Below are 27564 nucleotides of genomic sequence, written 5' to 3'. Positions count from 1 at the left end.
GCAAATATTCTTGGTAAGATTTTGAGTTTTTGCAGTGATAATCATATATTTTTGATGTGTTTTTGTAAATTAAGAATTAAGACAGGCTAAATTTGACTCCAACATGCACTTTTCTTCAATTTGTTCTGCAGTCTGCCATCTATCTTTTTTTATACACATTCAATTCTTCTTTTCTTTCCGTTCTTTTGACACTAGTTGTGGATCCTTCACTCTTCATTGCGTTGCTGCCCTTCTCCTCACGCACTTGTTCTCTTCCTTCTCTCTGCTGTCTCACAGACAGGGTAAATATGCCTCTGTCATTAAGGCGGCCTGGTGCTAATGGTGGGATTAGTCCTTACGCTGACAGCCTTCATCACTGGACAGCACGCAGACACACAAATGGGGGCGCACCCACATGTAAACACTCACATATAAACGTGTAACATCAGTGGAGGCCAAATGGCCGATGCAGGCCTGGTGCTCGAAACGTCGGTGAGAGAGCAAAGTGATACATCAAAGGAATTCACAAGCTGTCTTTTGATCCTCAGTTTAAAACCTACGTTGGTTTACATTTTACATAGCTGCAATACTGAAAATAGTTTACGATGATGGGTGCAATGCTCGGAGGGTGTTCTGTCCCTGTCCATCTTCAACAAATGATGGAGGGTTTGTTTTAAGCTCCAGTGTCTTTAGTCATTTGAGTCCTGTTTTCTTTGTGTCACTGTGGAGCAATGCTGTTTTTGGCAAAGTGCTCAAAACCAAGCAGCACAGTTTGTTGTTCTGGTTCTGGCTAAAATAAGAAGATGAAAGGTTATTTATGTGATATCATGTCAGTTTCTGTCAGGTTAAATGGTGGTAATGTGAGCCAGGCCTGAATGTGAGCATAATTTGGATGATAACAATTTCAGAGGGCGTTTTGATTTTGACTTTTCTCTTTTTTTTTTGTCCCGTAAATATAATCACACGCAGCCTGAAACGTGAACACATGAGATTTCAACTGTCAAAACACTGAAGTCATCCTTAAAACAATAAAAGGAAAATTACAAGTACGGAGCAAAACAGATAAACAGAACTTTGAAATAAACAAAACTTCAAATAAACTTTAAATGCCATTTACTTTTACAGGTTGTTCTAGTGTTTAGGGATCTTGATCACAAATTCTTGAAACAGATTGTGTTAATATAAGACTACACATCTCCACCAATCAGAGGTGGGCAATTCCATATATAGAAAATTATCATTTTTAGGTATTTTAGGATTTGTAATGTCACAACTTTTGATTACCATGTGTTAGTTTGTATTGATTGCTGCGTTGTCACCAGATGTATAGCAATTTTCTTTTTTTTTAATGTATATTTTTGAGGCTTTTTACGGCCTTTAATCGATAGGACAGAGAGGCAGAGAGTGGGGGAATGACATGCAGCGTCCTGCTGCAGCGAGGACGATAGGCTCTGTATATGGGGCCTCTGCTCTACCCAGTGAGCTACATGAAGCCCCATACAGCAACATTTATTTGGAAAAGAATGATATGCAAATAATCTTCAATCCTTGAATAATAAAACATGTTATAAACAACAGCATTGGATCAGCTGAGGAGACACAGACACATTCTTAATCAAAAGCTGTGAAAAAATGAGATTATTTTATTACTTACTATCTGAAGTCACTTTAACACAGGATCTACAAGTGTGTGTGTCCATGTGTGTGTGGGTTTGGCCTATATACAAGCAGTGCTAAACTTGGAGGAGCTCACAATTGACCAAGCGCAGTTATTCTTTCATTTTCATTCTCTCTGTCTCATCCAGCCAAATTCTGTTGTGAATATTGAAAATAACTCTCCAAGTCCAAGCTCTCATGTCCCGAGGTGTTTATGTGGAGCATTGTCGCCACATGTATTTATGTATAGTCTGTCCTGAGTGAGCAAACCTCTCTTTATAAACACAACTCGCCCTTCCAACTGTATTTTCATGCATTTCTGTGTCTTTGCGGGCTTTTGTGTGTATGTTCTGGTGGCATTGGAAATCACAACAGGTGGTGAGATTTTGATCGAAAATAGATGAGGCAGAAAGTTCCCTCTGAACGCCTCGGAGGAGCCGTCCTGGCCCGGTCAAACCACAGCAGATCCACTGTGCTATGGTCATTTCTGTCATGTCTTGCTTATTCTACCTTCTTTCTCTTGTCCTCCTCCCTCCGCAGACGGACATCCTGGTGGTGAGCTGTGACCTGATAACAGATGTGGCGCTTCACGAGGTGGTCGATCTGTTCAGAGCCCACAATGCAACACTGGCAATGTTAATGAGCAAAGCACATGAATTCACAGAGACAGTCCCGGGCCAGAAGGGCAAGAAAAAAACAGGTAACAGAAACGGAAAGGAGATGAAACCCCAAAGTTGACTATGACTAGTACCCAGATGTTGGAAAAATGTCAGCACACACCTATAAGCAAAGCAAAATTGCTGTGAAAAAATTGTTACACTTGTCAGTAATTTCACATTTTGTTATAACACCGTGTGCATGTTTTGTTTTTTTTTTCCAGCTGAGCAAAGAGACTTTGTCGGTGTGGATCAGTCCGGTAAAAGGCTTCTGTTCATGGCCAACGAGGCCGACCTGGAGGACGGCCTATCGATCAGGAAGTCCATCATGAGGAAGTAAGTCTGCGTCACAAAGGGATAGTAAATTCCGATTTTCCCAGTCCCTGGCATGTTTTATTAGCCGTAGCTAATTAACGTTACCTCCATGAGTCGCTGAACCTGTGCAGCGCGTTGTCTGTTTCACGTTCTCATCGCACTGTGTTTGACTGATGATAAATATGCTCTGTACATCTGTAGATTCTCAGCCTTATAGCCGAGCAGATGTTTAGGTTTCCAATCAGAGTCGGTGTGTTTGAAGGCTGTGTGTTCTGTGGTGGGTGTGTGGGATTTTTGTTACAGGAAGAGTACTCTAGGTAGGTTTTCGTTTCTGAGTCCTAAAATGCATGTATGTGTGAGAGCGGGTGTTTTGGGAGCTCGTAAATACTTCATGGAGCCAAAGCCACTGTAAATTCTGGCCAATAAGAGGGGGGGGCAGAGCAGCTGCTTGCATGCTTCCCTGCACAGGGAACTCTGGAGGCACACACACACACACACACACACACACACACACACACACATACATACATACAGTATATACTGTCTTATTCATACACACAGAAATGCTTATATGAACACACACAGACACGTAACACAACCTTGAGGTGGACATTGATGGAGAGAAAACACTCGCACATTGTCACAGTGTTATGGAAACACACAGAGCCCTCAGCTAAACATTTATAGCTCGCATTGAAAGAGTTACAACCTTTAAATCACCTCCGATCATTTTATACACACACATGTCACACAACTACACAAAGCAGATTTTTAATAAAGATCTCTCAACGCACAGCATTTATCACCTCAGGTTAAACCAGAATAAATCCCAGAGTTCTGGCTTTTTATAAGCCACCAGTAGGCAGGTTTTACAAGATTTGACTGTTTTGCACATCAGTACCATCCAGTCAAAGTTCACTACACACACACACACACACACACACAAGTTCCTACTAGTACACATTGATTTGATAATAACGTATTTTGTACAAATGATGAATAACAACAATGTGTTGACAGCACCTGACTTTTCTCTTCTCTTCTCTTCTCTTCTCTTCTCTTCTCTTCTCTTCTCTTCTCTTCTCTTCTCTTCTCTTCTCTTCTCTTCTCTTCTCTTCTCTTCTCTTCACTCCACTCTTGACTGTTCAATTTAATTACATCTGAGTTAAAAGTACTTCTGTTTCCCCTGGAAAGTTAGTAAATACATGAAACTGTGTAGTAATGTTTTCTCCCCTCTCCTTCTTTTTGGTTTCCACATGGTTGAGGTGTGATAGCGCAAAACATTTTGCACATGTGAGATTGTCTGACCTGGAAATCGCTTTAACAGTGTGAAAGGACTCCAGCAGAGCTTCCTCCATACATTACAGCTCCACCTGTCAGAGGGCCTGGAGAAGTGATTGACTGTTGTTAAAAACCTGAATGAAAATCATAATCATTCAGATCATGAGAGAGAATTGCATAAAGACCATTCAGGTCCTTTTTGAGGTGGGTTCATTAGCTAGAGCCACCTAATGACATGTGCACAGACCAACTTCTGGATCAAGAGATTTTACTACATTGATAAACAGTAGGATTTTCTAAATTAAGATACATAATTGAATTCAGAGTTTACTTATTGGCTATAACTGGAACCAGCTCCCATTGGATATCAGATCTGTCCAAACTATAACTTGCGTACTGTTTCATATTAAGCTTTTACTTCTGTTTTTATGTGTCTTTCATTTCTGTTGTGCACATTGAATGACCTCTGTGTATGATAATGAGCTATACAAATAAATCTGCCGTGCCTAAAGCCAGCCAGGCAGGGCAGATGAGGACGCTTGGATCACATATTTCAGAAGCATATCTTAACTGCAGTGACCTTTAAGCTATTAGAAGAGGAGGCTGTTTGCAATGATGGCACAAGACAGTGGAGCTCAAACCCAATCAGTACAAATGCTACTTGCTGTAACTTCCAGACATTAAATAACTTCAGTTGAAGTGCAACAGAAGGACTGGATTAGATTAATTACATAACACGTTTAAAAAAAAAATGTTTTGTAAAATTGCCATCATGTAGAAATCAATACACTAAACAAATTGAATCAATATAAACTGGAACCTCAAGGCAGACTTTCAGGATCATTAATTTATCTGCTCATTCTTCTGTGCGTCCAGTTTGTGTGGTTTATGTACTGTATTATGCTGGATTTTTGGAGCCAGTAAGACTTTTACTTACTGGTTTATTCTTTTTTTTAAATGTCCGAACATCTTGAATAATTTGGCTTGAAAGCTAAAATCTAAGTGTTGGCATACATGGCAGTCTGGTTTTCATTTCTGTTTTTCTTCAGTCTGTCTTCAGCATTTAAAATGATAAGTCAACTACAGTATTTTGGCCACTGATGAATAGTCATTTATCACATTTCACACACATTGGTTACAGTTTTTCAAAGTAGAGGATTTTTCTTTTCTCACTTTTATGTTTTTATATTTATTGAAATACATGGATATGCAGCAATTTGAAAGCATGACCTTGATGTCTGGAAACGTTGGCGTGGTATTGTTCTTTTGACATTTTCTAGACTACACAGTAAACATAATGTTGGTATGTGTCTGTCCGAATATGCCGTCTAGTCAGTTTCAAGTCGGTACCCCTGTCTCCACCAGCCAGACCATGTGCACTAAAGCCTTATAGCACAGGTTCAAATATGTGAGTCAGCTCAATTAAGAAAGCATCTGTTAGCCTAGCACGGTATTAAGGGAATCACACACATTTTATTTTGGAGGCAACAGTTGAATGCCCCAAATAAGTCGTAAGCCATTCAGCCCCGTTGGCTCTGTAGTGGAAACCTGACTAATGAGGGTATTAACAGTCATTCTGCTGTGTCTGAGTCATCGTCCGCTGTGGGGTTTTAGTTGTAACTAAATAAGACATTATGCTGTGTGTTTGTGTGTGTTTCAGAGTGAGAGAGATGTGACTCCTCTCTCCCACTGAGGACTTTAGTGGTACTTTAGTAGTCAGTCATTAATCCAAGGGTTGAGTCATCCTTGCCTGCAGAGGCAGTAAATTCCTGCTCCCCTCGACATTGGGCTCTGCAGCACTAGCAGCAACCAGAAATCACATGATGCTGCTGTTAGGAAAAGCAAGATGTTTACCCTTGTTTGGGAAATGCAAGATGTTTGTTGGAGTCGGATTCCACGGAAAGTGTAAACTTATAAAGTAGCATGAGGCCAGAGCTTGGTGTTTTTGAATCAGAAGGGCTAGCAGCAGACCTACCCTGAGAGAGCTGAGAGGTTTCAGGTGGAATACGTTCCTGCTTTAAAAGAACAGTTTGATCAAGAGTTGTAATTTGTTTTTTAATTATTTTGCAAATGTACAACTGTGTGTCATTATTTCTGTTCTTTCTTTGTTTTCTGGCAAAATTGCCAAGCTTACCTTTGTTCCAGTGCTGCATATCTGACAATTGGCTCCTACCTTGTCTTATTTCAAAATAAACAAAATGTGTTTGAGTTCATTCATTATTTAAAAAATTATTTTTAAGGTTAATCGATGGAAAAAAAAATTTTTAGTTTCAACCCATACTTTGAAGAAATTTGGATTACTAGGTATAGGTCATGATCATTGATCAACACACACACCTATACAAACAAAAAACCTGGATTGTCCCACACGTTACCAAGTGATTACGCATGTGTTTTTGTTATGAAAGAAAATCCTCGAGTCCCTCACATCCTCTTTTCCTTTTTTTCCATAAATTTTAAGGACACCTGTTCCTTGTTGTCACTTTCATTCACACACGCATGTGCACACACACACACAAAAGTTGTCACAACCCAGTTATCCCTGACTCTCTCTCCTGCCCATCTGCAGGTGCCAAACAGTGATGTCACATGCTGGGTGTTCCCATAAATTCCACTTTAACCCAACGAACACACACACACTCACACACACACATGCACACACCTGGGAAATGTTGTATGAATAAATACATTTTACAAACACCCACAGAGCGTGTCTGTGTGTGCACGCACATGTGTTTTTATGCTTTTGAGTAAAATACCTTAACACAGATGAACACACATGCAGTTTGATTTATGGCTTTCAGCATCTGGTTGTAAAATATGTGTGACCAAGCAGCCGGGTGAGGAGAGGGAGAGTTTGACGGAGAAAGCTGGACAATTGTAAAAAGAGGTTTTTTAATGAATGAAAGAGGAAGGAATTGAGTGAAGGATAGAGGAAGTAAAAGAAACATTTTATTACAGTTTTTCATCACATATAAAATTATGGTTCACGTTCATTCAGTCTAATTACTGCTAAGTACAGTATACATCCTGGATCACGGCAGATGTTTTATTAAATTAGTGAGTATTGCCATTTTCCATGGGAACACAATTTTGATGCCTTTCTTTGTAAACAATGTATTTAGTGTCTTTATGACTTTTATCGTCGAAGTTTTCCTTCTTGAAAAAAAAATTCTGTACAGGAGCATTAGTAGAAAAAGACAATTATAATAAATTTTCTATATGTTTTTATATTTTAACTGCTGCTAAATAAGGTTTAATTACTACGCCGAAACCAAACCAGTATAAAACAGAAGAGAAACGACTTGTTTTCTCATTTTTCTGTAACTTAACAACTTGAACATGCTAATGGGTGAAAAATGAACATAATTTTATCTATTTTTAAGTGAGGAAACACAACAACAATTGTACATGGTAGGTCTGATGATCTGAATCACATGTCATGTGGAATAATAAATCAGCTTGCTCAGATCTGAGCGTCACTTTGAACCGTGGACCTCGTGTCTGCTTTTAATCTTTGCGTTACGTTATTGTTGTGCGGTAATGAGACACAGGCTTTTCAAATCTATTAGGTTTTACAGCTTTAAAAATCTAAATCACTACAGCATTCTTTGAGAAATGGTTGGCGGTAATAGACGATATATGTGATTTGTAGTAAATGGGCTAAAACATGTAAAAGCACAAGTACGGTCCTTTTAGGAACAATGCACCCCGCAGTTTTTATTATGTAATGATTGAAAGGGCAGAGGAAGAGGAGGATAGGTAGTCAGGGAGACGACGAAGGGGTGAGGGTAGATTTGTTTATTGAACCCTGAAGGATGAAATGGTTTTCTTTGGCTCTCGCTTCGTAAATGTCACATGTTCAAACTCAGACCTGTGTCCATGTGCGAGTAAATGAGTGAACGAGTGAACGCACGGGTGGGTGAGTGTGTGTCTGCTTGCATGCGGACCTACAATCAACATAAACCTGTCCCGTGGCACCAGCTCTGTGGGGTGACATCTACGGTAGCTGACGGAGGACAATAGACAGATGTCACCGTTCTCTGACTTTTATGTAAGCCTTATGGCCCCGTCTGGCTTTCATCAAATGTTCCTTGTCCTATGTGCAGAGGGGAGGTAAATTAGAAGGAGTCTCAGCAAACAAGAAGCAAACATAAAACATAAAAACAGCAGGTGATGAAAAGAATCAAAGCAAGTAGCAGCCGGGGTCAAGCTGTTTGTCATGGCATGCAGTGCGGTGGGACTCCACAATTGCATATTCTGATCAAATCATATTTTTTCATTGCATCAAGCAACCATTTTTATGTGAAGTGTCAGATGAAATTCATTGCCACAAATCTTATTTTAATGCTGTGTTGTAAAAGGATTGTTTTCACTCTGTCTCTTTCTCTGTTTTTCCTGCAGACATCCCAGGATGCACATCAAAACAGGCTTAGTGGATGCTCACCTCTACTGTCTGAAAAAAGCAGTGGTGGATTTCCTCACAGAAAACAAGTGAGTTCTCCATTTATCATTAACTGCTAAATAGATCATAACCTAGATTATTGTATTTCTTGTTAATACATTTTTGTCATAATGTCATTTTTCAAATGAACTATTAACCAACAGCCTTTCAAGTGCACGCACACAGCCGCACAGTCAGGTTGGCTTGAACTCACATTCACTGCTTAATCTGTAGTAAGTGTTAAACATGGTAACATGTTGTGTAAGGCTTTGAAAGGTCCTGTTAGCAGGGTATTCTAGCGAGGTGTTAATTTGTTTTACTATGTGCCACTGAGGCAGGCTGTTAGCCCTCTAGCCTGTGAAGCGAGGCAGTGTCACGAGGAGACCTCTGTGGCCGCCCGGACTCCCTGATGCCGGATAAAGTCAGACAAAATGAGAGGCTCTATGTGTTATCAGCATGTATTTAATATTTTGCACTAAGAACTGCCCTTGTGATAACATAATGATATTGGTCTAATCACGAAGTCGATTCATTATTTGGTCTAAATTTACAGTACAGAGCTCACAATATGGCTGTCAGTTTCACTGGTGTCACTTTCATATAGATATGTCTCTACTTCTTGTTTAACAAGCCGATCTTTTCCTTCATAAAACTAAACTATGGAGTATATGCATGTTACAATGCCCTTATAAATACTATATACAGATCTTGTGACAAAAAGCTCAACACTTTTGATCATTTTCATGATCATTTGGTTATTATTGATCAGTGCTGCTGTTCGGTCACATTATATTGTACAACACAAACTAGTGTTTTGATAATTGCCAGAAGAAATAAGAGAAAGAACATTGTTGGTATGGCAAGGCGAGGGGAGTTTATTTGTATAGCCCATTTTTACAAACAGTTTGTCTCAAAGGGCTTTACATGGCATCATAACAATGTCTTCTGCCCTTAGACCCTCACATCCACTGAAGAAAAACTCCCAAGAAAACCCTTAGCAGGGAAAAAACAGGAGATACCTCAGGGTGAGCAACAGAGGAGGGATCCCTCACCCAGGACGGGCAGATGTGCAATAGATGTTGTATATAGACAAAAAAAAATGTTTACAACATGGAAAATGGGAAAACATAGAAATTGAATTGTTTAGTAAACAAGAGCTGATGAAGGCAGCTTCTGGTGGGCAGGCTGGACCATGTACAGGAAAAGCAGGGAGAGCAGGCCAGCTTAATGGGAAAACTGGTTGGCAGACAATACTTAATGTGTACATAAAACAGGGATGTGACGTGAATGTAGTCTGAGTGGTGGAGGCTTAGGACTGTGAAGCGGTAATTCTAGTGTCTGTAAAATTGTGACACTGCCATGTTAAGTACAGAGTTGCCTGAAAATATTTTAAAAATGTAAACTTTCACAACCAGAAGTGTCACCTTTACAAAAGTAAGCGGAATGTTTGTGTTAATATAAGTCTTAAATAGTTATATCTTCTGACGGCAATCACTTACATATACCCCTTTCCCACTGGCCAAAAAAAAAAAAAAGAAAAGAAACGACAGTGTGATAGAGTGTTTGGTCTGAAACATGGGTCTGTCAGTCACTCTGCTCTGCTGTAAGCCGAGGAGAAAACTTTCCTTGTATCCTACAACCTTTATCCAATGAGGAGAGAGAACAGCATAAAGGGGCGGTCCTCTCTGTGTGTGCAGCCAAGGGATGCGCGTGCATGTGGTGACGTAGGGACGAGGGCGGGGACCGCTAACTCCATCGGCTGACAGGAAGTTAGCCAAAACAACCGGATCGCTTACTTCTGCTTTAACATTACATTAATGCACATTTTAAAATAACCCGCTGATAAAAAATGTCCCATCATGTTTGATAACAGCAAGCGTGGATCCAGCTGCACTCAAAACAGGGAGGCGATGAGATGCTGAACTGTTTTGGAAAGGCTCCCTTTGAGAAGTGGGTTTAATAACAGCCGTTTCAAATGTGTCCTTACTGTACTAGTTTTAGCTCACATATAAATAAATCAGAGACAAGCAAGCAAACGCAGATCCCACAACTATACTCCATCACTCCACCTCTTCTGTTCGGTTAAGACGAAGCGCACACTTGAATCGCTATAGAGATGTAGATATAAATCTTCCATCATTACATCACTAGCACACCCTTCGCCGCTAGCATATATCATCTCCCTTGTTAGATGATTTCTTTCTTCAGCTCTTTCTCTTGGATTTTCTTTCACAGCTCCTCTCTGTCTCTCTTCCTTTCTCCTCCGCACTCTCTCTGTCTTTTGCCGGAGGAGAGAAATGGACAGAGTAACTGTTGTTTTTTTCCTGTCATTCACATGGAAATTCTAATCTCCCTTTTAAAGGAAAGTAAGAGAGGACAAGTGGAGGGGGTGGATGGTGGTGGTGGTGGTGGGGGTGGAGGGGGGGTGGAGAGGAGCAGTGAGCTCAGCATAGTGCGAAGAAGAGGAAAAAGAAATGAAGATGGGGAAATTACCTCCAGGTTTACACAGACACAGCTTCTGCTTTCGTTTTAATGGTCATCACGCAGCACTGATGTGTGACTGTTTCCCCTTGGACAATGGCAGAAACTCTATTCTTTTATCCACCACATTTATCAACCATCTACTGGATAATAATGGTGAATTCTTTAACTTCCTGTTTGCTATTACTGCACGATATCCAGGGTGTATTGATGATGTTGATGCTCTGTTAAATATGCTGATGTCTGGATGAACTCTCAGTGCCAATTAATCATTAATCATACCGCTTTGTAAATGAACTGCAGTACCGACACAGTGGCGCAACTGTGTAATGCGACATGAAGTGGTGGGTGATCTTGAACTGCAGGGCAATATGAAATGAATAAATCTATTTATTCAGTTTCCATTTTTTGGCACGACCTCATCCATTTCCTCGCTGAAAAAAAAAAAAGTACGATACAGTAGCCAAGCACTCGTCAAGGACATTACAAGTTGAGGAGGAGCTGCATACACTAACTGTTTGACTCACATTTTGATTCAAGTCGATTCGAGGTCACAGTAAATGCATGAATCATCTATGTTTCAGATGCACAACGCCCAATGATTTATTTATGACCTATTTTCTCTCGTAATATTTCATTCATACTTGGCCTTCCTCCATCTGCTGATGATAAGGAAGTCATTATCTAAAGTAAACACATTCAGTTCTCTGTGATATTTATGACTTTATGGGATGCTTCACACTTTGGGAGCGTGTTTAGCACCCGTTACATCTTTCCTTTTTCCTTTATTGCAGGTCCATCTCGTCGATCCGTGGCGAGTTGGTACCGTATTTGGTGCGGAAGCAGTTTTCCAAAACAACCAACAGCCAGAAAGTCAAAGACGACGTGGAGGATCAGAACCAGAAGAACAATGACGGCTCCACAAATCATGGTCAGTGTTTGCAGTGACACATCACAGCTACATACAACAACACTGCAACCTTAGACTTCACTTTAAATAAGTACTGACAATAACTAGTTGACAATAAAGGACAACTTTGCCCACACCACCGCCTGCAAATTTCTCCCCAAAACAGCATTTTAACTACTTACCTCTGCCTTCTCCACTTCTCGTCCCGTCTCTCTTTAATGTCCAGAGCTCCTCATCTCATCACGGGACGAGCCTCTCCTCCAGCTGGCTCAGGAGCGCTCCTGTTGGAACGACCATCACGGTGACATGAGCGAGGCTTACCACGGAGGAAAGCTGCGCTGCTACGTTCACATTATGGACCAGGGCCTGTGCTACCGCGTCAACACTCTAGCTGCTTTCATAGAGGCAAACCGACTGGTGAGTCAGACATTATCCAGCTCCGTCGAGGTGTGTGTTTAATACAAATGTGAGCAATGCCACCAACATATCTGAAAGGACATCTGAGTGCCATCTTTATATTCAAATACGTACGCTATAGATTTTGGATTTGCTAAAAGCTCATCTACTATATGCTGTAATTTTTATTGCAGTATCTCCTGAAATGCTGTATCCATCTCCTTTTCTGTAGTTTTCACCATTTTCATAATGCACAATAAACAAAACTATAAATAAATCAAACGAAACTGCTACAACTGCTCCTGTTTTTCTCCTTTAATATTAAAGTTATATATACCTGGCCTGATGGCCGATCTGCATCAGAGGCATTAGTTAAATAATAACTCATTTTCTCAGTATTCGTTTCCAAAACTAAAATGAAAAACAGATAACGACTCGTTTTTTCAGTTTTCGATTTAATGCTCAAATGAATAATGGAAAAAAACAGATAACGAGCCTTTCTCGTTTCATGTTCCATGCAATTTTGATCCGGAAATGACCGTGATCCGGAAGTGACCGTCTCTGCCTTTACTGCTAGAGCCCGCAAGGTAAAGGATAATGTATAGTTCGGAACCTGAAGGGGTTTATTTCTCCATAACAACCGACCAACTATACATTATCCTGCTTATTACACGGTTTACGACTGAAATTAATTTGAAACATATGTTGATCAAAATACATGTCAGCCTGACTCAAAACGTAACCTGTACTGACGTAATTGACTATATGCATGGAGACCACTGACACTTGTGTGATTGAGTGGCTCACAGAGGTAGACAGGTAGTTTCTGATGTATGGACTTTTGCTGAAGCGGGATCGAGTCCGGCTCCACGCAAATATGTGAAGATTATTTTTTTCACTTTATTTTTTTTTCCCATGTGGCTGGTACGTTGCTCACTCACAGCAGCATATTCGCGATAAATAAACCCCGACAGGTTGTATGGAATTTTGATAATCAATCAGTGGATCGATTGATTACCATACAGTGTTACAATGTGTGTAGTGGTATCTGTCATAAACAAGAGATTTACTCGCGGTGCCACCGGGACGAGAGGAGAGCTGACACCGGGTCAGAGCTTTTTATTAGGGCTGTCAAACGATTAATTTTTTTAATCGCGATTAATCGCATTTTTTCCATAGTTAACTCGCGATTAATCTCTATTAAAAATATTATATATGGCGCTTTGGACTTTCAACCCTCCAAAGTGTTATAATCTCTAGACAAACAACTTTTAGACCAGACCTAGCAGGCCTAGTACCTAATCATAACACATGATGCATGAAACTCACACAGAATTGAAACAAATTGCATCCAGTGGAAATTGCCCTTTACTTTGCTACGCCTCTGCCTGGCCATGTGCATTTGTTGACAACAGAAGCCGTCAAAAAATCAATGGATGGAGCTGTGGATATATGTTAGACTGTGTATATTTGTGTAGCAACCAACTTGAAGGTGCCTTACCGCCATCTACTGGACTGGAGGTCCCACACTCCAGTCCTCCAGTCCAGCAGACAGAGGACAAAATGGGCCGCGATTAACCGCGATTAAAAAATTTAATCGCGTTAATTTTTTTAATTAATCTAATCGCGATTAACGCGTTAACTCTGACAGCCCTACTTTTTATACAGTCTATGGATCACAGGCTCTGATGCAGGTTTGGTTTCCAGCAGCGACGTGGAAGGAGCCTCCACTCTCCTTGTAACAAGTTACAAGTCATTTGTATCTAAAATCACAATTAGTCCGAAGCTGTTTAATGACGGTAAAAATGAAACATAAGGTAAATATCCTGCATAGTTTCTCTTTTCCTAGCTGCGCTGATCAGAGCAGCGCCCCTAGCAACGGTCTGTTATACTTGACGACGGTCGCAGCGATGGACCAATCAGAGAGCAGCATCTGACCGGTGTTATGGCCCAACTGGTTTCTGATTTAACTGGTTACCGTACGCGATATTTTGAGTCCGGGAAAGTCCCACCTTTCCCGCCGTTCCCGCCTCTGATTGGCTAGATGGGCTCCATTTTCGACTCTGATTGGCTAGAAGGGCTCTCGCCTGATTGGTTGTTTGTTTTGGTTGTGAAACGGCTGTGAAACGGCTGTGAAACGCAGGCTGTCGGCAAAGCGTGATAAGTGCCTTTCAGTGGTTCTCAACCTTTTTTGTACCAACGCCCCCCTGACCATACCATGATCCTCTGACCCCCCCCCCCCCAAAAAAAAAAAAACAATGTTACAAAATTTTGCTTTAAACTTGTTTTCTACACTTATCTGTTACTTTATTCATATTTCACTGCTTTCGTGAAGCTAAGACTCTGGTAAACATATTTCAAGCACCAAAACAGTTTGTCCTCATGACGAAGGTGTGTTTTCACAAGGGATTTGAACATTTTCAAAAAGCGGACTTCAAATTTCCAGCATTTTACCTAAATTATTTATTTTTTACAGGTTTCTAGAACAAAAACGGCCCATAATGATGGTAATGATGACGGAGCTGTCATGGTTACTTAACCAAAAGTCTCTTGACATATCAAACAAAGAAAACTATGGACTATGGAAGTTTTAATGCTCAAAATACAAACAATATCATGATGTGAACCCTACATTGCGGTTAAAAAAATAAAATTAAAAAAAGATTGTTGATTTGGTGCTAGAATGTCCTATTGTGCACGCAAATTTTTTTTGAGGATGCCCTCAAATCACTTATTTTGGGCACTAACTGGGGACTGAAAAGTTGGTAAACTGAATTTCAGAAACATTATCTTGGCTAACAATGTGGAACAATAAGGTGGATGTATTTCAAAAAACTTATTTCACCGCTCCATATATTGATTTTTCGGCTTCATTGTAAACAAATGCACATGGCCATGTATTGATTTTTCTGCTTCATTGTAAACAAATGCACATGGCCAGGCAAAACAGCGGAAAAGCAGTAGACTTCCATAGTTCCTCTTTGATTAAACATTTGAAATAGTTAGTTTAATGTTACACTGCTCTCACATTTCCATTGAGGGTAGCTCCCCTCCCCAAGCACAGACTTTTTTCTTTTTTTTTTTACCCCAAGCAGGGACTGATGCAGGCAAGGTGCACGTGTGTGCTTCAGGGCGGAAGAGACCACATCCATCAGAAAGGAGGGGGGTTGTAATTTTTGGAAAAAGGCGATGTATTTTTGAGATGGACTATGACATTAATTGTAATACATTTCACTCAGTATGACCACTGATCATAGCTAGATGGTAAAATAATAAGTAAGGTAAAGTAAGTTTAAAAAAAAAAAAAAAAAATCATCCCTCAAATCTGATGGGGCACCTGCCCCCTCGGTTTCTGTTGACATGACGCCACTGGTAATTTACGGGCTTCCCTCTTCAAACGGGGTGTTTGTGCAAGACGCTATAAAGACCCAACATGCACCCTGTAACTATTAAGGTGGCGGCCAAAAATCACCTTAGATCGGCAGGAAAACCCTGTCGGGTAAAGTCGGGCGGACATGTGCGTGTGCTTCACCTGTAAACGACGGCGCCGCTAAAAAAAAAAAAAAAAAGACGGCTCGGGTCACCTGCTCCTGCAGGGACGAGCAGTCATAGGAGCTCTGCTATTCCTCTTTTTTCAGCCTGTAGCCTACACTAATGTTTGGCTGTACTTGGTATAAAAAATCCATCTAACTTCATTCAGTAGCCTATGGCTAAACTATACAAAGACGTAGTGTGTGTCATTTAAGTCAGACCGTCTGACGCAGCGCTCCTGTAGTGCGCACTATGGTTGGTTTGAAACGTGTGCGGGAATTTCCCGCATTATGAGTGTTATATTTGCGGGTTAAACTAACTTTGTAGGAGCCAAGTTGTGGCGCCCCCCATTTTTGCCTGAGCGCCCCCCTCTCAGCCCTCACGCTCCCAGCGCCCCCCACAAGGTTCAGAACGCGCCCCCCCCCCCCGGGGCCGGTACCGCCCCCGTTGAGAAACCCTAGATCTTTACCTGGACTCTCTCTACTTATCTGGCCTGTCTACCTGGTCTTTTTACTAAACTTAACCAACTCCTTTCTTCATTGCCTAAACCTAACCAATGGCACAATTACACTGCTCTCAAACCCAAAATGTAAACTTGGAATATAAATTTAAAAACTAAATTTTTCGGAATGTGAAACCAGCGGGGCTCGAACTCGGATTCACCACACCGCAGGCGAAAACGTAAACCGCTACGCCATGGCGTCTGATTACCTTTAATATATCAGTTGTGTGTATTTTAGTTTACTACAGTACTGTTGTGAGCTGACGTCAATCGGAGGAGAATTCATCCAGCCAATCAAAGGCGGGGGAGGCGGGACTTTCCCAGACTCATCCTACGAAAAAACATATTGCAAAAAAAAATATCGCTTACCGTACGCAACAGCTGCAGCTGTTTTGCGCTTCCGTCATAACACAACATATTAACAGCGAGTTTCAAGCCACAGTTCACATCTACTGCAGCGAATATGCTGCTGTGAGTGAGCACTACGTACCAGCCACACGAAAAAAAATATAAAGTGAAGAAAAAAATAATCTTTACATATTCGCGTGGAGCCGGACTCGATCCCGCTTCAGCAAAAGTCCATACCTGAGAAACTACCTGTCTACCTCTGTGAGCCACTCAATCACACAGGTGTTAGTGGTCTGCATGCATATAGTCAATTACGTCAGTACAGGTTACATTTAGACTCGGGCTGACTCGTAAACCGTGTAATAAGCAGGATAATGTATAGTTGGTCGGTTGTTATGGAGAAATAAACCCCTTCAGGTTCCGAACTATACATTATCCTTTACTTTGCGGGCTCTAGCAGTAAAGGCAGAGACGGTCACTTCCGGATCACGGTCATTTCCGGATCAAAATTGCATGAAACATGAAACGAGAAACGCTCGTTATCCGTTTTTTTCCATTATTCATTTGAGCATTAAATCGAAAACTGAAAAAACGAGTCGTTATCCGTTTTTCATTTTAGTTTTGGAAACGAATACTGAGAAAAAGAGTTGTTTTTTCGTTTTCTTATTTTTGGTTTTATTTTGAAAAACGAATGAACGAATTATTATTATTTATTCCATTTGCTTTGATCTCATGTCTCTCTCCATTTTTGTCTTCTCCTCTACCAGGCGCCAAAGCTGTTCGAGGAGCCAGCAGTCCATCCATCTGCTGTCATTTCTGAGAGATGCCAGGTACAAATATTCAAAATGTCATTGATGGGCGCAATAGCCAAATTTGAAATTTGTTCAGATTTTGCTCAGTCCTTTTAGCTCCTCCACATTTATAACACTTAGCATTTAACTTACATGTAATAATCACTGTAGATGCCTGTGTATCTATATCTGTGTCTGAGTGATGGTTGTGTGTATGTGTGTGTTTGCTCTGCCCTCAGATGGGCTCAGACAGCATCATCGGAGCTCAGTGTCAGGTGGCAGATAAGACCTCCATAAAGAGGTCCACCATCGGAAACTCCACCACTGTAAAGGAGAAGGTCAAAGTCACCAACTCCATCATCATGCACGGGGTTACCATCGAGGAAGGGTGAGAACACACACACTCCTCTCAATAAACAGGCACATGCACTCACTCGTTGATACCATGTACTTAAAAGTGATTTGGGGCTGAAAAAGAATTCCCCCCCTGGAGGCATGTTTATGGATTAAAGTTTGATTGTCCTCATCTTTTTTTCTCTCTCTTTGAAGGTGTTCAGTCAGTACACGCTTACTGTGTGTGACAAAGCAGCGATTCGGAAGCAAAGATTTCACAATAAAATGACTCACATTCGTCTTGCCAAGAAATATTTATTATAGTGTTTGGCATCTGAATGAATATTTTCATATTTTTATACCCCATCCCAAAAACAACTAAACTTTTTCTTTTTTCTTTTTTTTCAACGTTCTCTGCTCTGTCTGTCTGGGTTTTTACAAATGAGAGCAGTGGTGAGCGTAGCTCTTCACTCACTGCACTGCTTTTCATTGAATTTTCTAGGTGTGGCTTTGTGCAAATAGAGCGTGTGTGTGTGTGTGTGTGTGTGTGTGTGTGTGTGCGTGTGCGCACGTGCAAGTGCCAGGCAGATGCTTGTGCATGTGTGTGTGTCTGTTGATAGGAGGTGCAACAGGTTTTGTCTTCTGAGCTCAGTGGGGTCAAACGGTGATCACTGCGTTAACAATGCATCTATTGGTGTGCAACCAGCCAGAGACCAGTTTCAAACAAACACGGAGCTGGTGAAGTGAAACACACAACATCCCTATATTTCATTTAGCCGCTAATTTGCTCGCGTTTACCCAGAATCCCACTGGTTATGGAATTTGGGGGGAAACACGTGGGTTTAAAAGGTTTTGTTTTTGTTCCTGTCCTTAATGAGAATCATATTATTCCACTCCAGCTTACAATATCTCATATATTCTTTGTCTGATTATTCCAATACTTCATTGAAGTTATATTACAAAGGAATATTCAAAACTGAAGACTTTTCTGTTTTTTTAGACCGCTGTACCATCAAATGGAAATAATCCAGAGGTTTTTGTACATCATTCTGTACACGCTTACCCTAAATTCAGTCTGACATGTTTGGTGCGTTTGGAAACTTTGATCTCTACTAGAAAAATAAAGTTCTGTGCAGCATGAGTTCGTAATGACAGGCTCACCAGCGGGTCAGTGAGGTTTAGGGGCATGCCAAGCATTATGTGGTTGCGTGTTAACAAATGTAACGATTCGCTTGCCTTTTTCCATCTAATACTGCTGCTTGACACCGTTCAGAACAGAAAACAGAAACTGCCAAAGGATGTGCTCTAAGTCGTACAAATGGGCTGCTTTTCTTCTTCTCTGACCTCCGAGGTAGAGGATTTACGTCATTGCAACATTTTTTTATTTTTTTTTTTGCAGCTAAAACACCAGCGATCACCTCAGTGAACCAGGTTTGCTGAGGAAACTGAGAAGGTCATTGCAGGACATGGCAAACGTTGTAATTGCCACATTATGATCTCACCTGTGGAGGGCAAAACGAGCCGGTCTGAATAGCAGTGCATCATGATTAGTGGCTTTACTGCACATCAGGATTGGGCTCAACTGTAGCCAGTAGTTTAAGTGGTCAAAATTGACTGCTTTGTCACAACAAAAGAGGACTTGTACAGAGAGCACCAGTAGCTACTGTAGAATTAGCATGTAGATTGATCTGCTCAGTTTCTCCGCCAGAGACTCTGGTGGAAAGAGACTTTAATGCACTCATTCATAGGCTTCTTTTCTTTTATCTCAATTTCTTACTCCTCCCTCCCTTTTCTTTCCATCAAGGCCTCAACGCTGTGTCTCTCCTCTCTCGCACCCTCTCTCTTTCTGTCTCTTTCCATCTCTTCTTAAGCCTTTCAGGGACCCCAGCCAGCCAGCATGGGGACCCTCATCATGCCCATGTAGGTGCACGCACAAAGGCATGAAAGAACGAGAGAGACGGGAGAAGGGAAGAAAGAAGCGAGGAGGGGAAAGCAAGCTAGCACGCAATAAAGAAATTGCAATTCTTTCTTTTCTTTCTTTGAGGACATAAGAAGGAAGGAGAAAGAAGGGAAAGAAAGAGCCAGTATGAGGGGATTAGCAGACCCCGGCCATGTCGCAGAAACCCCTCGCATTTCTAGTTTCTTTGTTTGGAGCTGACCAGAGCTTGTTGACAAAGCGCTGCGTGTTTGGGAAGGGGGATAGTAGGGGTCAACTTTACAGGGAAGAGAGGGGGGGGGGGGGGCACAGAAGGTGGGGGTTGACGTGTGTGTGTCTGTGTGAGAGAGGGAGGATGGAGGATGGTGGATGGGGGGGGGGGGGGTCATGGCAAGGAGGAGCCCTGGTGTTAGTAATTAGTGGTGTTTCAGCTCCGAAGCTTCTTTGGTGGTCTCTCTCTCTCCCTCTCTCTCTAATGTTACAAAACTCTGAATCTTGTAATCTCCCATCACCATCTACCACCACCACCACCACCACCTCCTGGGTAGTCACTGACACACACACACACACACACACACACACTGCTCTCTCCCTCTCCCCTCCAGGCTCTAACCACCTGAATAGAATGGGCCAATACAAACCTGTCTTGTGTGTGAGGTGCGCAGGGGCCAAGTGTGTGTGCGTCACTGCCTGGGCAAGATCAACATGTGTTCTCCACCGGGCTCCCCAAGCTACTGAGGCACACATACACACACACACGTTCTCTCAACCCACACACACACACCTACACATAACACGCCCTCCGCGATTAGTCGACACAGGACACACAAGACTGTCTGTGTCTCCTCTCCAAGAATTTTATGGTGATGGTTTGGCTGAATGTGAGCGTGCATGGTGGGTTGGCAATGGCAGCTCAGGTGGGACTGTAGCACCGGGCCAACAATGTCTTAACATGCACGCACACACACACAGAGAGAGTCATACACACACTTATGCACACACAGTAAGGCCTGGCTGTTGTTCTTTGATAGATGTGTATATGCTAATAGAATATCATTAGGTTCAGTCAATCGGAGAGGTTTTGAGTCCAGAGCAGGTGGGGACGAGGACGCCCCGATGGCGAAACAGGGCTGAATGTCTCTACTGTGAGTTTCACGTCCTGCATGGCACTCAACCTAGCAACTGTGCTAAGTGAACAAGGTTATAGCAGCCAACAGTGGAAGGCTGTGGTTGTACTGGGCAGCTCCCAGTATGAATGTTCTCAGTTGTGTGAATGTGCCCCGGCCGGGTGCGAGGAAGAAAACAGTGCGCACCATGTTTCGAATTTCCAGTGTAGCCCGGAGAGCAAACGGAAAATGTTTCAACACCAACCAAACCCATCCCGGCAAAAAATCTTTTAATTACTCGACAGCTTGGTTATTAAAACACGGGCACCGGCTCACATCTTGTAGGTTACGAACCCCCCGATCTCTCAAAGGAATGTTGTTGAGCAGTTGTGAATGATTTTAGTCGTTAGAGCTGCAACGAACAAATGTTTTCACAATCTGTGAATCTGTTGATTAGTCTTAATCAGCACTCTTCTGCGGCAGTTTAAATGGAACCTAGACATTTCTTGCAGGTATTGCTGCATTAGTTCTGGTTAGTTGTACATAATTACCTGGCAGGGATGTTACCTCCACAGCAAAAGTTTCCAAACATTTTTAGCTTGTGACTCATTAAAATGATGCAATATTTTCTTCTTGTGACTTGTCATCACTGGTTATGCAGACGTGGATTATGGGTACTTCAACCGCTGACTGATTTTTTTCCTACTGTTTCAGTCATAAAAAGTTGAAAATATTCACTCAAGTTTGAGTCAATAGCAATTAACATAATAAACATATAACACAAATCATTTTTAATGTATTTGACCTTGTATTGTTCTGTGGTTCCTGCCTGTTCATCTTGGGATCCCGCAGGGGTCCTTATACTTAGACCAGAACTACATCTACAGGCAGTGTAAAAAAAAACAACCCCAAAAACGCTTTAATTTGTGTTCATTTTCAGGTGTAATATCCAGGGCAGCGTGATCTGCAGTAATGCCGTCATCGGCCGAGGAGCAGACCTCAAGTACTGCCTGGTGGGAAACGGACAGCGGATCGAACCAGAAGGTGAGTCTAACGCATAAAGACACTTAGGGAAATAACCAAGAAATATGGTAATTCAGCTCTTACTTTAAGCTGCTGATCTTGTTTGGGTTTTCATTTCTCCCCACTGTAATTGTGGGTACAGTTTAGGGTTTTATGCATTCAAGAGAAACTGGTTATTTTGTGTCCCCAACTTAAATCAAGTGAAAACCCTCTCCCAAGGATACACAGATAGGATACTGAAAGAAAGAGCAGTATAAACAGGAACATCTTACAGTGCCACACCACCTAGTGTAGCAATGCTGCTAATAAAGGCTATCTATGGACTATCTATGTCCAGTAATGTTGTTGCTATTATTTAGTCCAGCCTTAGGCCTGCTCTCTGGCCGACTCAGATAAGGTGTTAATGTATGTGTGTGGTATCCACAAGTGCCAAGCGTTGGAGCCAGCGAGGAAAGTTTCTTAATTCTGAAGTCTGTGTGATAGAGAGATTTGTCAGAGATTTTTTTTTTTATTATTTCCTTAATCCTCTTGTCCCCAAAGCTAGCTGTTTGCATGTGTGTGTGTGTGTCTGTGTCTGTGTGTCACATTGATGGAGAGGTTAGAGAGCAGGGCCAGAAACAGGACCACCCGGAATTCAACAGCAGCAGCCTCCAGCCACGTCCAACACGCACGCACGCACACACACACATGCACACACACACACGCACACACATATAGAGAAAGAGAGAGTAAGCTCAGCTACTAGACTGAGCAGCCTAATTGAGTGAACAACAGGGCGCTCTCAGTAACAACAGTGTGAATCTGAGCTAAACTCGCCTAAAAATATTTGAAACAGTTGAGACTTTAGGGAGCATCCCGTGAGTGATCGCTGCAACAAAACTGATCTGTCTTCAGCTTTATTTTTGGCAGAATCTCTCCTCTACTAGACAGCACAAAGTTGCCAACATTATGCTATTGAACAATGGAAACTTGGACCCCTAGTTGCGCTATTGTTCTGCGTACACTTTATGGCCAAAGTGCAATCACACAACAGTAATGTTTCAACCTCTGTTTTTGCCTGGAGTGTAAATCTCTGTCTCTTGATGAGTCTCTTGTTGTTTGTCTGACCCAGACTTGTCACAAACAGATACACAGTTGTTTCAAGTTATTCTTTCTCTTAAAAAATCTTACCATCTTATTATCTTCAATGCTTATATTTAAAGGGTCCTACTATATGTAATTTCTTCAAATAGTTTAGTATCGCAAGTGCAGGACATACAATATGTTCAGATAATAGCACTTAATAATTCTATTCTTGATTTAGACTCAAGAGGGGATTTTGCCCGATTTATTTTTCCCATTAATATGAAGCCCTAGATTCACTTGTAGGCTATGTCATGTCAATACAGAATATAATGGTATATAATTCAGACCTGTGTTTCGGACCAAACACTCTATATAAGTGATTGCTGTCAGAAGATATAACTATTTAAGACTTATATTAACACAAACATTCCGCTTACTTCTGCTTTAAGTTAAGTAATAAGGTAAGAGTAAGTCAATTTTGAACAATTTCACTGTTTCTAATTAGACTAATAGATTTACCACAACAGTAAAACAGCAAAATCAGTTTTTCTAGATGAAATCGGATCACATTATAATTGACTGTATTAATCATACACCCACTCTACCTTTTCCTTTATAATGTACTGTAAGAAAAGGCACAGCATTGTCTGTCACCACCCATCTCGCTGGCTGACCATAGACTGCTAAAGACATTACACACCCACTCTACTGCTGAAGCTGTTAGCAGCTAAGGACCACCCTGACAGTTAGCCTCACACACACACACAGAGGTCTGTCAGGTGTTGATATTTAAAAGACACATACCTACAGCGTGCTGTGGCTTCACGCACACCAATGCAGTCATATTGTAGACATACACAGACAGATACATGCAACAGCCCCTTTTTAAAGATGACACTAATTGTGCACCCTGGTTACATGGTCCAGTGTTAACCTGACATTTATTTAATCATATTTAACTAAGAAATGAAAAGTCAGAATCTAATTTATGACATTGTGTCTACTTTTCTTTCCTCGATTTGTACATGTAACTGCATTAGGTCTTAGGACTGTATTAGTTACTGTCAAATTAAAGGGCTCAAATTGAGTAACTATTCCTCCCTTTCTCTCCAGTCACTCCCTTTCCTTCCCTCTCCTGCTGTCCCATGCTCCATTTGTCGTCCCCTTCACACACACACACACACGAGCAGAGGATAAACTTGTTCCCAGCAACAGATTCCTTCACACTAAAACCTGTCTGTGTGGATGGAACATTACTCTCCTCCACCGTTTGCTTTGGATCAGCACTGATGCTCGGGGATGGAGGGAGGGATGGAGGGATGGAGGGATGTGGGGAGGAGTCGCGGCTGCTCTCCTCATGCTGAACCGGGTTGGGGTTGAGGAAGATAGCGAGCAAGCTGCTGGCAGACTCGGTTTCAAGCGTCATCTATTTCTTATAGTGAGGTTCAGGTAGCGGTCAGCGTGACCTAAGTCTTACCACACTGAAGATTCAGAGAGTGATCTCAACTAAATGACAGAAGCATGCAGAGAATATGCATGTTGTAGTCCATTAATTATGAACTGCATATACATTTATTACAGCTCCATGGCAGCCTTTGTTTCCATTATTTTCAGTGTGGTATTAAAATGAATACACAGAAATGACGTAATGGGTATTTTACTACGGTAAACTTTACATTTTTTGTGCAAGAAATGTAAACTATGTGCAGTTAAACGACTGTTTCAAAAGTCTGCCTGTCAGAGTATCCAGGAGTTGACAGTCGCCAGCTTTTCATTGTCTTGAGAAGGACAATAAAGTGTTTATGATATGGACAGGGTCTGTAATTTGAAACCATTTACCATGAATAGAAACAGAAAATTAAGCAATAACTTGTTGAGCCAAGGTAAAGACAGAATAAACTTAAATGGTCATACATCAGGTTGTAACTGAGCGTGGAGTGCCATGAACTTTTTGAATTGCTCTGATGGATCTTCAAGCTTTTTTTCAAGGAACTATGAAATCTGTCTTTGCGTCATTTCAAAACACAATTTCCAGAGTTGACTTTTCATTCGGCCTTTGATCTCATCTTTTTGTAAATGTCTGTCTCTTCTACAGTTGAGAGGACTAACGAGGTGATCGTTGGAACGGACCAGCTGATGGAGATCTAGCTCCTAGAGGGCAGAGAAGGCAGCTAAACAGAAGACAACTCATTAATCTGCTGTCCGGCCAGTCAGAGGCCTGGACGCTGCTCTTCTGCACTCTACTCCACCCTCGGCTGTTTTGTACATTGTGTCCAAATAAAGACAGGTCTGCTTAAAACCATGAATCAGTTCGTTGGTGTGTTTCTTTTCCTTTTTTCTCTTTCAGATCTTTGTAATTGCTTTACCACACTAGTAACTATCAGATCGTTACTGTCTCCTAATAGCACGACCTGTTGCAGAGGGCGGAGCACGGGCTCGTACATGTTTGAATGTTCATGGGTGTTTACACGTGCACACTGTGCAGCTGTGAAGACCAAAGATGTAGAGAAAAAGCGGTGGGAGGGGCGACCACAATGGCGTGGGGGTTACGTTTATTTGTACACAGAAATGGTGTATGTGTAGGCCCGGGACCACCCAGCTTGATCCTGTATCAGTTAACACCGCCACCCCACCCTCACACACGAACACAGCAGAGGAGGAAACTGACTCGCGCCTGACTCTTTTCGTTCTTTTTCTCTTTTTTTTCACTCGTCTTTTCCTTTCTGCTCCCTTTGCTGTCACAAGATTTATTGCATTCTTTTGGCAGAGCGTTTCTTAAATTACAGTTCCTTAGTCACGAAGGAAGAAGATCAGGACAGGGATGTCTGTGGGGTTGCTTTTTGTGTACATGCGTGCGTGTGTGTGTGTGTGTGTGTGTGAGATCTACTGTCCTCTGTTTCATATTGTGTCTGTGGCCGCGCAGAAGTCATTTAGACCGTCTCTTGTGGCCTGATTATGTGTATTACTATGAGTGTGCGTGGAGAAGAGAAAAAGAGATTATGATGTGGTGTCTACTGTCTCTACTGCACTTGTGAACATGTTTTTATGGTTATTCCCCCAAAGGATGAATTACTAATGTGGCTTTCATCTCTACTTTCTACTTTTTTAATTAACCTCCCACTGAGTTTAAGATTATCAGGTACAATATAAAGTAAGGACTTTATATTTAAAGAGCATGGTCTTGTTGATGACTTAAGCAAAGTTTTGACCATTATGTTTTAACCATAAGCTCTTTTTATTTATTTATTTTTTTAAAAAGGGCTTTTACCAGCCAGATTGCATTATGGGAAATGTAGGATGCAAAGCTCTTTCTGGTAATAAAAGGAACTCAAATTTAGAATATCCTGGCCTCTACTGTGTAAAAGGTCATTTGGAGTTTTTAAAATCTCCCTGCAAAAAATGTCCAAAACTTTACCAATGACAATGAGCATCTTTAAATCTATTTTGAAAATCAACTATTTATAAGTTTTTGTTAAGTTTTGCTGCAGCATTAGCATGAGGCAGTAGTGTGCTTACCAGCCTAGAAGAAACATGGTGAGTATATCTTAAAAAAGTTATTAATTATTTTACCTTAGCAGTCTCATTTCTTAAACAACCTTCATTTGTGGCAAGTGACCCTCACCAGGACCCACTCCCAACATAAACTATTTTTTGTCAGTTTAAAATGTTAAAAGGATGTTAGTTTGTTTATTAGCCAGCAAAACAGATGCAACATGGCTAATGATTTGGCCTCTTTCTTTTTTGTATCTGAGGAATAATACATTTAGAGCTACAGCTACATGATGTAATGTAAAATAAGGAGTCACACTTAGATTTGACTGGTTCCTTTACAAGAACATATTCCACTAAAGTGGGTGGCAGGCTGGAAAGTTGAAGTGCTAAAGAAACACAGTATTGTTTATGTGCCCTTTTAGGTCCCACCACAGAATTGTCTTCGCTCTCTGTTTTCTCTAGATGTGGCTTTTGCCGCCAGACTGAATACTTCAATACTTTCTCATGCATTTTCCAACCTGTGTTTACTCTGGGCAGCTCTTGTCATATTGTTAAGTTTTTAGTTACAAATTTAGTTGAGATTTTTAACTTGAAACTTGAAAATTGATATTAACATTCCACATTTCTACCAACACGGGTTTTTTCTTTTCTTTTTTCTCAGTGACTACAACATGTAGAGATTTCATTTTTTTCCCCTATTTTTGCTGTCGTGGTCTTGTCCTCAAGGGTAAGGGTAACCAGACACCAATGTAAAAAAGCTAAAAAACAAAACAATATTTAATGGCAAGTCTGCGCTCTTTGTCTTGGCTGTGTTAACCTTTTTTAGTGGTCGCACACTCTGACCTCTCTCTTCAACCACATGATGAGATCTGGCAGCCGGGTGTGTTTGGGTAGAGGTTTGTATATTTACACAGAGACCCCAGAGTCCCCTCAATACAACGCCACCATGGCTGAGCCCGCCTTCCAGCACATATGTGTGTTTGCTCCTCTGTGTTCACGTATATGTGTGCAGGTTCACCTGTGTGTGACTCTAGTTAATCCTGTGTTGCACGAGCTAATCAATGTGGTCTAACGCCCCTATGAGTGGATGCATGCATGTACGCATCTGTGCGCACACATGCATATACAAATGCATGTTTGCTTTGCAGATGTGGGGATCAGATGTCAAGCCACAGATCATATATCAGGCTGTCTGTTGGTCTTTGGTTTTGTCGCCTTGTGGAATTTTTTAACCTCCCTACAGAAGATTGTCATCTAATTATGCATCCCAAACAAATCTATCTTGCATGGGAGCAAGGAGAATTGAGCTGTGAAATAAA

At 41.4% G+C, this 27564-nt stretch overlaps 1 protein-coding gene across 1 annotated transcript in view; it reads left to right on the top strand.

The window, feature by feature from the left end:
* eif2b3 (eukaryotic translation initiation factor 2B, subunit 3 gamma) overlaps positions 1-25059 on the top strand; it is a 36841-nt gene extending 11782 nt beyond the window's left edge. The window contains exons 4-12 of the mRNA XM_085803686.1: positions 2176-2335; positions 2516-2627; positions 8292-8381; positions 11607-11743; positions 11949-12139; positions 17267-17329; positions 17530-17678; positions 21606-21709; positions 24849-25059. Of these exons, the coding sequence (XP_085659812.1) occupies positions 2176-2335; positions 2516-2627; positions 8292-8381; positions 11607-11743; positions 11949-12139; positions 17267-17329; positions 17530-17678; positions 21606-21709; positions 24849-24901 (1059 nt within the window). The 3' untranslated portion in view covers positions 24902-25059. The remainder of the gene's footprint in view (positions 1-2175; positions 2336-2515; positions 2628-8291; positions 8382-11606; positions 11744-11948; positions 12140-17266; positions 17330-17529; positions 17679-21605; positions 21710-24848) is intronic.
* Positions 25060-27564: the final 2505 nt, after the last annotated feature.

Source organism: Trachurus japonicus, chromosome 17 (assembly GCF_045865225.1).
Source record: "Trachurus japonicus isolate A0001 chromosome 17, Traja_1.0".
In the NCBI taxonomy this organism is placed as follows: Eukaryota; Metazoa; Chordata; class Actinopteri; order Carangiformes; family Carangidae; genus Trachurus; species Trachurus japonicus.
The sequence above is the reverse complement of the archived record's forward strand: the minus strand, read 5'-3'. Positions and strand labels throughout refer to the sequence as shown.